This window comes from Panthera uncia (genome assembly GCF_023721935.1).
Source record: "Panthera uncia isolate 11264 chromosome B3 unlocalized genomic scaffold, Puncia_PCG_1.0 HiC_scaffold_1, whole genome shotgun sequence".
Lineage (NCBI taxonomy): Eukaryota > Metazoa > Chordata > Mammalia > Carnivora > Felidae > Panthera > Panthera uncia.
In genome coordinates, this window is record NW_026057582.1 from 113394894 (window position 1) to 113405953 (window position 11060).

The window sequence follows — 11060 nt, forward strand, 5'->3', positions numbered from 1 at the left end:
TGCCCTCTGACTCAGGCAGCCCTGACCTTTGGGATCCAAGCAGGTGGCCTGGGTGGTTTTGCCCCATGAACTTGCTCTGACCTTTGGCATGTCCACCTGCCTCCCCACTCCTCCACTGCACACACCTGTCCTTGGACAGCCCAGGAACTGTGAGGGACCAGGTTTCTTTCGAAAAGGTAGCAGCACTGAGAGGCTTCACATCCAAAATCAGATGGTTCAGAGAGTCGGGGCAAATGGAGACAGCCGGTGGGCCTCTCCAGCCCCTCTCTCAGCAACATATCATTCCTGTCTGGGAATGCTCCACCCCATCCCACCTTGCAGGCTTCACATGCTCAGACCTGTCTTACTGAGGGAGGTTTGTCAAGAAGGTTCAGAGGTGCCCACTGAGGCCACTTCGTAACCCCCAGCACCCTCACTCCTGGCTCATTACAGTGATGGGGAAATCACCTCTTCCTCAGATACATGTGGTGCCCTAACAGGGATTGACATATGTTGGTCTGGAATTTGCTCTCACTGGCTGCACTGAGATTGAGGGACAGACTAAGGAACCCTTCTCCAGCTCTCTAACGCAACTAGTTAGTACTGGCCAAGGGAACCGGAGCACCTACTGTGTGCCAGATATCTTAATACAACCTCTTCTAAGCCTTTACAGCACCACCACTATGATATAATTCGTTTTACTAAAATAAGGAAACTGACGCCCAAAGAGGTCAAGTGGCATGCACGAGGCCACGTAGCTAGAAAGTGGCAATGAATGAATGATCTCACGGAGTGACTGCATGAAGGCGTGTGCTGGGCGCGCTGGGCAGCGGTTCGCGGAGTGCGGTGGACACAGACGGTGCACGGCACGCGAGGCCGGGGCCGGGTAGGGCTGGCCGCCGGAGGCCCTCCGCACCCCGGGCCCAGGGGAACGTGGGCTCCCAGAGGCGCTGCCGGGCTCAGCGACTCCACCACGCGGGCCGCCCCGCCCCCGCTCCGCCCCCAGCCCGCCCCGCCCGGGACCGCAGACGGCGCCCAGCGGCGGCGCGAACGGCCGCGAGGAGGGTGGCTCCGAGCTCGGTGCTCACCGCGACTTCCCGCTCAGGGCCTGGCCCGACGAGGACCCGCGGCCTCCGCGGCGCTGGACGATGCGGTCGCGGCCCCGGGCAGCAGCGGCGGGAAGCCTGGCGCCCTGCAGGTACGAGCTCGCCCGCTCCGGCGCGGAAAGTTGGGCCGAGTTTGCGGGCGGCGCGTGGGGAAGGGGCGGGTGGCGCTGCCCTAGGGCGCCCCTACCGGCCGGCCGGCGCATGGAGCGCCCCAGGCCTGGGCAGAGGTGCGGCGGCTCCGGGCTGCGGCGGGCCGGGGGCTGGCGGGCTGAGGGGCAGGGGGCGCGCGGCTGCTCCAACTTTCCCCGAACTTCGAGGCTCCCGGGGCCCGGGAGCGCCCCGCAGCTCTGGCAGGGCTCTGGCGCCAGATCCGGCGAGGGGCCGGTGAGGAGCAGCTCCGGCAGGAGCCCTCGGGCCTCCCTTGGGGCCCCGCTCACGTGGACTGCCGGGCGGAGATGAGGGGGCGGCGGGGGGCTGGGCCTGGGGGGCGGCGGGCGCGGAGGCGCCGCAGGGCCCTGGACGCGCCCTGCTGGGACGGGACGGCCCTGTGGTTTCCTCGCTACGGCTTGACTCACCCTCTGGCCGCAGCCCAGGCTGGCGGGATCGCCCCGAGGCGGTGGCTGCCCGGACTCTGAGGCCAGGCCGCCCCCTGCGCCTGACCTCCCGCCAGTCTTTGGTGTAGGTCCGTGGGCATGGGTGCACGGGCCTTCTTGGGGTGCACACGTGTGCCGGGCCCCAGCGAGGGGAGAACGCAGTTCTGAAGGGGCGTGTGTGCAGATGTGGGCCGTGCACGTACTTGCAAGCACGGGTTTGCATGCGTGGCTGCGGCCTGTGTAACAGCCTGCTGGGGTGCACGTGCGCCCCAGCGCCAACGGGCAGAGCATGGGGACACGCGGAAGCCGCGGGGTCAGGCGCGGCGGCAGCCCCAAAGCCAGGTTGGCCGAGGGCCCCTGGCACCACGGTTATGGGCGGGGCAGGTAGAAGAAAGGTGGTGGAGGCTGATCCTGCGACCCTTCCCCCTCCCCTGGAGCCTGGGCCGCCCCATGTTCATTTGTTCCCGTCAGCAGGGCCCAGAGTCTCAGCTGGGGGAGGTGTGAGAACCCCGGGAAGGGCCTGATTCAGCCCTCTAGGGGAGGCCAGACGCTGGTCATAGCCAGGCAGGATCGCTGTCTTATTCCTGGTCTTTCCCACCGTCCATGGGCCTTCCGGAGAGCAGCTAGGAGATGGAAGAGGGAATTGCGCTCCAGATTCTGTTTGCTTCCCCTGATGCTTGGCAGGGATGGCACGGCAGGGGGGGGGGGGGGGGTCCTTTTCCTTGTCCCTGCCCTAGACCCTGGCCGAGGTTGATCCTCCCAGCCCAACTCTAACCTCAGTCAGCAGACAGCTTGGTGGCCCAAAAGATGATATGACCCTGCTCCTTGTGGTCCTGCCCTTCTCCAAACAATCGCTTGCCTCCTCAGTATATGTGTGTGTGTGTGTGTGTGTGTGTGTGTGTGTGTGTGTGTGTGTCAGGGAAGAAGGCACCTACATTTTGGCTACTGTCTTGAGTGGGGAGGGGCCTCCCTCAAGGGAGTGTACACTGGGCTCCTTCTACTGGCAGGAGGTCAGGTCAGCCCCATACCCTTCATAGTCCTCCACTGACTCCCCAGAACCCTCATCTCTCCCCTAAAGACTCCCGAGGGTCCCCGGGGGGCTTTGCCTCTATTGGCTGAGTCCCAGGGTAGAGGGGAGGCTGTCTCAGGAAATCTCCGGGGCAAAGGGCACGCAATGGGCAGAGCCCAGGAGAGAAGGACTCCTGGGATTGGGGTGGGTGTGCAGCAGGCCCCAAGGGGCATGTGGAGGTGGTGAGACCAGAGCCAGCACTTAATTAATCCAGAGCTATCCTTGGGCGGGGAACGGAGCCTTAACACCCCCAACACAGTACAACTCCTTGTAAGGTTGCCGTGCAGCTGGTTGGGGTTTTCTCTCTGGGATGCAGATCTCTGTCATAGAGCATTGCTCTCAGTACCGTTGCCCTGACGCCCCTTCCTGTCTCCTAGGCTGGCCTGAGGTGTTGGGATTCTGGCCAGAAGATGAGCCAACTTTGTGAGAGTCCTGCCCGGCTTCCTTGGTGCAATTAAGCTAGGATAGGAGTGAGCATTGGCCCTCACACTACCCTTGGCTTTTCCTGCCCCCAAAATGTGCTGGTCTCACTCTGGGCCTGTGGCTGTCATTGGCCACTAGCCAGAAGGGAGGAGAGGGCTGGGAGAGAGGGCTGGCTTGGCTTGTTAGTGATAGAAACCTGTGGCACCTGAACCATGGCCTAATCATAACAAGAGTGAGCTGATTCATCCTTTCTAAGCCACCTGAGTGTTTCGGAGACCAGGGTACTAGGAGGGGTAGAGGCAGGGCAATGTGGCCCTAGAAGACTGACCTTAGATGACCCTTCACGGATCACTGCGTACCTGCTGCCCTGATGCTTGACCTCTCTGGGCCCGGCTCCCAATCCTTGCTTGGCCTTGCTTCAGGACTTTAGTCTTGTTCTGGCATTCAGTTTTTCTATCGGTACAGTGGGGGTAGTTGCCAACTAGCACTCTGTGGCCCCTGGGGACTCCTTCCCTGCACAGTCACACCCTCCCACCTCCCTACCTGCTTGTCCCTGGTGCTGTGCTGCCCTCATGTGCCTTGGAATACCCAACTGCAGCTTAGGGGCTGGGATGCACACAAGGCTGTCCTTCTGGACACTTTTGGGACCTTCCTGCTGGTGGCACAGCACCATCTACTGGACAGCCTTGGCTCTCCAGCTGGGGGCAGGGCCTGTACAAAGCTGTGCACCCCACAGCCTCTCCTGGGGGAATAGCCCTACCCTGCGAAACCAGGCCCAGTGTCTGTGTCACTCTGGGCTGAGGGACCTGGGTTCCAGGCTTAGCTCTGACATTTTTGATAAGACTGGCAGGTCAGAGAGTAAGAGCTGAAGAGTGTCTCAGGAAGTCTGAATTCACAGACAATGTCCAATTCCACATCTTGGCTGCAGTGGGCACCTTGAGAACCCTATAGCATCTGCAGTGAGAGCTATAGTGGGAGGTAGGAAGCCTACCTCTTGTCCCATCTCCTTTATCAGTGACGTTGGGATGAATGGGTTTCATCCCAATATGGGGAACGGGGGTAGCCAAGTGAGCTGATCCTCAGACTGTGCTCTGTAAAGTCTGAAACCCCAAGAAAGGGGTCTTGGGAGTCATGTGGAGAGAAGCTGAACAGAAGGAGGCTCCTGGGATGGGGGTGGGGAGTATACATTGGAAATCTCTGTGTTGTATGACTCATGCGTTCATTCATTCATAGTCTTTATCGAGCATCTACTAAGTGCCAAGTTCTTAGGTGTGGCAACAAGCCAGTGAGAGCAGCAGTCCTCCATTGCTTGTCTGGAACCCATTCTGACAGCCCCTCCCTTTCTCTCTTTCTCTCTTTCTCTCTCTCTCTCTCTCTCCCCCAGGTCAGCAGTTGAGTAGCCGGGGCCCCTGAGGGCTTGAAGCCTTCACAGTGATGGCGGAGAAGCGGCCACTGGGGACCCTGGGGCCTGTGGTATACGGCAAGCTCCCCCGCCTAGAGACAGACCCCGGACCCGGGCACAGCCTGCCCCCCTCTGCTGGTAACCAGGACCCCTGCAGCTACAAGGGTGCCTACTTTTCCTGCCCTATGGGGGGTGCTCCCAAGGCAGGGTCTGAGCGGTTGGCATCCTGGACCCCATACCCACCCTTGTACCCTACCAGCGTGGCAGGACCCCCTCTTCGGACAGACAACCTATTGACCAGCTGCCTGCTCTACCGCCCGCCAACAGAAAGCTCTGAGAAGGTGCAGGACTCTGGCCCCGTTGAGCTCCTGCCCTTCGGTCCCCAGTCTCATTCCTACCCAGGCCCACCGTTGGCGGCCCCCAAACCTGTCTACCGCAGCCCTCTGTGTTACGGGCTCTCGACTTGCCTGGGCGAAGGGGCGGTGAAGAGGCCACTGGATGTTGATTGGACAATGGTGACTGGACCCCTGTTACCCCCGGCTGACCCGCCTTGTTCACTGACCCCAACTCCTGGCAAGAGCCAGTCTCTGGATGGCACCTTCTTGCGTGGGGTGCCGGCTGGGGGATCCAGCAAAAACTCCGTGGGCTTCTCCCCGTGTCAGGCATTCCTGGAGAAGTATCGGACCATCCACAGCACAGGCTTCCTAGCCTCCAAGTATGCGGGTCCTTACTCTGGGGACCCCAAGCAGGCATTGTCTGAGGGCCCCCCAAGTCCTTGGACCCAGCTGGCCCAACCCTTGGGGCCAGCCTGCCAGGATACGGTGCCCACCCACTACCCGCTCCCTCACCCTCACCCTCCACAGGCCCTGCCTTGCTCACCAGCCTGTCGCCACCCAGACAAGCAGGGCAGCTACAGCTCAGTGCTCCCACTACAGCCTCTGGGAGCCCACAAAGGGACTGGGTACCCAGCTGGTGGGCTGAGCAGCCCCTACCTGAGGCAGCAGGCAGCCCAGACACCCTATATGCCCCCAGTGGGCCTGGACACTTTTTCCTACCCCTCTGCCCCGCTCCCAGCACCCTCACCAGGCCTCAAGCTGGAGCCACCTCTTGCTCCCCGGTGCCCGCTGGACTTTGCTCCCCAGACACTGGGCTTTCCTTATGCCCGGGATGACCTCTCTCTCTATGGGGCATCCCCAGGGCTCGGAGGGACGCCACCTTCCCAAAACAGTGTGCAGGCTGTGCCACAGCCCGGTGCCTTCCAGCGAGGATGCCAGCCTCTCCCTGTCAGCCAGCCATGCCCAGAGCCCGGAAGGCCTGCAGAGAAGCCGGTGCGGGAAGCAGAGGAGAAGATGTGGCTGCCCAGCTGCAGGAAAGAGCAGCTCCAGCCCCAGCTTGATGAACACCCTGGAGCGCCCATTATCATCGAAGACAGTCCGGGCCCTCGCACCCCACCGGCACTCCCAGCCTGTGCCCAGGAGCGCCAGTCTCTTCCACAGAATCAGGGTACGCTGCCACCCAGCTCTCCGCCCATGCCTGTTATTGACAATGTCTTCAGCCTGGCCCCTTACCGTGACTATCTGGATGTGCAGGCACCTGAGGACGCGGCCGAGCCTGACTCAGCCCCTGCCCCCAGGGAGAGCCCTGCCAAAGGCTGTGGGGAGCCCCTGCCTGCCCGGGAGACCCCTTCGAAGGCACGATGCTCGCTTCGAGAGGAGGTGGCACTGGACTTAAGTGTGAAGAAGCCCATGGCAGAGGCTCCAGTCAGGGTTCCTAGTCCTGTAGCGCATGCCAAGCCTCCGGCCCTGGATGCCCCTGGTGTGGGAAACACGGTCTCGGATCTGCCTGACCTGGAAAAGGTAGTCCCAGAGGCACCCGGGGCGCCAGCGACTACAGAGGCCACCCCTAGGACCAACTTCCATAGCTCCGTGGCCTTCATGTTCCGAAAATTCAAGATCCTCCGGCCGGCACCCTTGCCTGCAGCCGTGGTCCCATCTGCGCCTACCCCAGCCCCTGCGTCTGCCCAGCCTGTACCCACGCCCACATCTGTGCCCCTTGGTCTACAGATTCTCAGCCAGCCCTTGCCCGTGGCCTGCTTCAACCTGGCGCTGCCCAGTCCTCCAGCTGTAGCCATGACATCCCCGACCCCAGCCCCTGCTCCGGCTCCATCGCCGGCCCAGGCCCAGGCCCCGACTCCGGCTTCTACCCCCGCCACGGCGGACTCCCCAGAGCAACACTTTACAGGACTGCATGCGTCCCTGTGCGATGCCATCTCGGGCTCGGTGGCCCATTCCCCGCCCGAGAAGCTGCGCGAGTGGCTCGAGATGGCCGGGCCGTGGGGCCGGGCAGCATGGCAGGACTGCCAGGGCGTGCAGGGGCTGCTGGGCAAGCTGCTGTCACAGCTGCAGAGCTTCGTGTGCACCCAGCAGTGCCCCTTCCCCCACGTGGTGCGGGCCGGTGCCATCTTCGTGCCCATCCACCTGGTGAAGGAGCGGCTCTTCCCACGGTTGCCCCCCGCTTCGGTGGACCATGTGTTGCAGGAGCACCGTGTGGAGCTGCGGCCCACCACGCTGTCAGAGGAGCGGGCGCTGCGCGAGCGGGCCCTGCATGGCTGTACCTCGCGCATGCTCAAGCTGCTGGCGCTGCGCCAGCTGCCCGACATCTACCCTGACCTGCTGGGCCTGCAGTGGCGTGACTGTGTGCGCCGCCAGCTGGGTGAGCATGGGGCAGCCCCAGTAGCCACCGGAGCTGTGTGAGCGAGTGACAGGTGTGTGGGCTGTGTGAATGGTCACGGCTAGGGGCTGAGGGATGCCTGGACCTTGGAAAGGGCAGGGAGGCCCAAGAACTCATGCTGGGGAGGGGGCTGGCCATCCAGGGTAGGCTCTGTGGACCCCCCCTCGCCCCAGCACGAAGAGCCTTCACAGCCTCCTCTGTAAGCCTCTGAGCATGCCAACTGCTCTGTCCCTATGGAGACTTTCTCGGCCTTCCCTGGTGCAGCACCTTCCCAGATTCCCTCCTCCTCCTCTGCTGTGCCTTCTCTGGCTTTGGTGCAGGCTTCTCCTTTGGGTTCTAGGGCTCTGACCAGGCTGTGTTCTCTATCTGAGGTCTTTCCCCACTGTGTCTGTGTCCCGCCCGGCTTCCCTTCTGGGCTTGGGCCGCAAAGAACTGAATGCATGTTGGCATGTTGCACCTGATGTCTGTCTGACCCTTAACTCCTCCCAGACCCACGCTCCTGAGCTTCCCCCTAAGTCCTCTGCCCCCCGCCTTCTCCATCTCAGTGAATAGCACCTCATCCCCGAAAGTGGGCAGGAATCCCCTGTCCCCTCCAAAACACTGTTGCCTTTTGAACATGTAGTGTTTCAGTCCTCCCGTGTATTTATGGGTGGTACACCCATAAGTCGGAGCAGTGTTTTGTGGTTTGCTTTTCCCCTACTAAATGATGCCTTGTGCATACTGTTCTTCAGCTCGCTCTTTTTGTGTCCTGGAGCATCATGTGCATTGGTGTGAGTAGCTTGGCCCCGCTCTCGGGAGCTGCTGTGGTGTTTCATGGTGTGTACACTCACTTCTTCGGCCAGGACTTTGGTGATGGTGCCAGGCGGTGTCCATCGTGGCCTCTCCTGCATGTGGCATATTGAGGCCTGAGGCCTGTGACCCTCTCGGTAGTCTTTCTTCCCTTGCTGCTCTGCCATCCCTGCCACCAAGCCTGTGTCTGGGCTGTGTCTCCACAGGAACTGTTTCTTGTCCCCTTGCCATGATGGCAACCTTGGCCTGGGCCCTTACCTTGTCCAAGTTTCAGGTCAGGGTGGAGAAGACCCTGAGGCAATGAGGCACAAATGTGGAGCTTGGGGTCTGGGTGACAAGCATTGCTGTCCCCTGAGCACTTAAACAGTTGGGGCATTTGCCCTAATGGGTGCAAAGACCATCTTGTTTCTGTACAATTGGGCTGTTAGGCCTAGAGAGGACAGGGGCGTATTTCCTGGACAGCTTGCTGGGCAATGGGGCCCAGGCACTTCATAGTCCCCTCCTGCTCTGACTGAGCCTGCTGGAATCTGGGGCATAGTGCAGAGTTGACTGGGACCCAGCTTCCTGCCGCTGGCTGGATTTGCATCCCAGTCCCCACTCCCTCCCTGGGCTGTGGGTCCTCCCCCGATCCTTGGGGGGGGGTCCACCCTTCTGTGGGTGTCCTTAGTGTTACCCTGACAGCCTCCCTTACTAGTAGGTGTGTTCTTGGTCAGAAGCTCCCCTTCTGTCCCTTCTGCTGCTTCCTCCACCCCAAGCTCTGGGGTGGTGTGATGGAAAGATGATGGTGCTGATGTATAGCAGGGCCCTCTCTCATACCTCAGTTTCCCTGCCTGTACAGGCCAGTGGTTCCTGGCCTGTTGGCCCCTTTCCTTTTGTTCTTGCACCAGACACTTCTCCTGAGCAGTACCCTCATCAGACAGAGCTCTGGTATCACCAGGGGAGAATCACACCCTTTGGTTTGGTGGTCTGGCCTCCAGCATGTGTGGGGAAGGGTCATGATGTCTGTGACCCTGCTGGGGCCACCCAGGCCTGAGCAGAGTGGAACCACTGGTTTAGGTGGCTGGGAGGCCAGGAGATGGGACCTAAGGGTGTTGGGGTCTACAGCCTGACTGTGTGTTCATTTTCCAGGTGACTTGGACACTGAGGCTGGATCCGTGCCCTCCTCAGAACCCACCATGGCCAGAGATGAGCCAGAAAGCCCAACCCTGGCCTGGAAGTCACCCGCCCCCAAGGCCAGGAAGCCGGGGAGGAAGCCACCAACCCCTGGCCCGGAGAAAGCGGAGGCAAATGCTGGGGAAGGGTCCCGCGGTGCCTCACCTACCCCTGCCACCAGCGCCAGCCCACCTGGCCCCACACTAAGGGCTCGCTTCCGCAACCTGCTGGAAACTGCCTGGCTCAATGGCCTAGCACTGCCCACTTGGGGCCACAAGGCCTCAGGGCCGGATCGGCCCGTGCCCCACCCACAGGTGTTGGGTGGCCAGAGCCATCACCTGTAGCACTGGTTGCTGTTTGGACAGCTGCTGTGTGGGGGTCACTCTGTACCCTTATCTTGTAGGCCAGCGGCCCAGGGCCATCAGTGGATACACCCTTGGAGCTTCTCCAGCTCTTGCTGCCCCCACTGGGCTGGAGACCCCGCTTTTAACTTGAGGGCCTTCATTAGAAAGAACTACTTCCTGTTTTTTTCCTTAGAGAAAATGTGTGGGCTTTGGAGCTCAACAGACTTGGGCTTGAATCCTGGCTCCTGTGTTCCTTGCTGTGTAACCAGGCAAGTCACTTCCTTCCTTGAGCTCCCAGTTCTCCATTTGTAAGATAGGACAACGCAGCCTACCTCACAGGGTTGTTGTGGGGTGATGCCTGACACACACCCATTAGGGTTTGCTCTCTGCTCCCTCCCCAGGACCAGGGCCTAAATCCCAGCCGGGGCCTGGAGTAGGAGGCTAAGGCAAGCAGAACCTTCTTCTAGAAAGTCTTTGTGTGTCATGAGACTTGGTTATTGTACAGTGTGTATGACTTACACTTTCTAGAGTCATCCCCAGGAAAGCCTGGGGCTATACCCCCTCACTTGGTGTTGGGCCCTGACCCCCCAGCCTGGAGCACTCTGGGGAAGCCTGCTTCTTCCCTCCTGCACTACAGGGGGTGCAGGGATACAGCCTGGGGCTGACATCCTTGTGTGTTTTCCCAAGAAGTTGTGTTTGCTAGAAGTCATGCAGCTGCAGGGACTCAGGGACTAGAAGAGACAGGCTGAATGACAGCTCAGTCCTGGGAGGTCTCTGAAGATATGGACTGGGGCCCCTGGCACTCCCAAGCTAGAGCCCCATCCGTCATGCCTGCTATGAGTTACCTCCTTGCAGAGTGCTAACCTGAGCCAGAGGCTGGCAGGCTGGGCCCTTGGCCTGGCTAAGGTTTGTCATAAGGCTGTGGGCCCTGGAGGCAGGCCATTAAACATTAAAAGCAATTGGGTTGTTTTTGGACCTGGGGCCTGGCTGTGTGTTTGGCGGGGCGTCCACAGGTTTAATAGGCCATCATCAGGTGCCTAGTCCTTAGCAGTTCTCCCTGTTCCCAGCCCAGAAGGTGCCAAGGCTCTCTGGCACCCCTGCTCGCTTGCTCTGGCCATGTCGGTCCTTGTCACACCCACTGGGCAGCCACTTCCTTGCTCAGGGAAAGCCCCTCCCCTTGTGGGTCCTGGTGGCTGTTGGTCTATAGCACACCACCCGGTGAGAAATGCTAGTCACCACACACCCCAGCACCAAGGACATGCCCACCAAGGTGTACTTCATCCTTCACACGTGAGCTGGTGTGGGGAGACCCAGCACGCCCTCCAGAGACCCTGCCTCTGCTGGGCTCTCCCTGCAGAGGTTCGTTCTCGGGGCTGCTGTGGTGGTGTCTCACTCCATCTAGACCGGAGGCTGGTCTACTAGGGCTGGTCAGACCTGCCAGTGTCAGTCCTAGTGTTGGTGAGTCTTTCCTGA

General features: G+C 60.9%; 1 protein-coding gene across 2 annotated transcripts; it reads left to right on the top strand.

Moving 5' to 3' along the window:
* The first annotated feature begins 985 nt into the window (after window positions 1-985).
* CB3H15orf39 (chromosome B3 C15orf39 homolog) lies at window positions 986-10562 on the top strand. Of its 2 annotated transcripts, none has more exons than XM_049613879.1 (3): window positions 986-1177; window positions 4555-7336; window positions 9220-9307. In XM_049613879.1, the coding sequence occupies exon 2, from the start codon at window positions 4605-4607 to the stop codon at window positions 7323-7325; it is 2721 nt and encodes a 906-aa protein (XP_049469836.1). In that variant the 5' UTR covers window positions 986-1177; window positions 4555-4604; the 3' UTR covers window positions 7326-7336; window positions 9220-9307. The 2 variants fall into 2 exon arrangements, with proteins under 2 accessions (XP_049469836.1, XP_049469835.1); XM_049613878.1 differs by having other exon boundaries at window positions 988-1177; window positions 4555-7284; window positions 9220-10562.
* The last annotated feature ends 498 nt before the right edge of the window (window positions 10563-11060 follow it).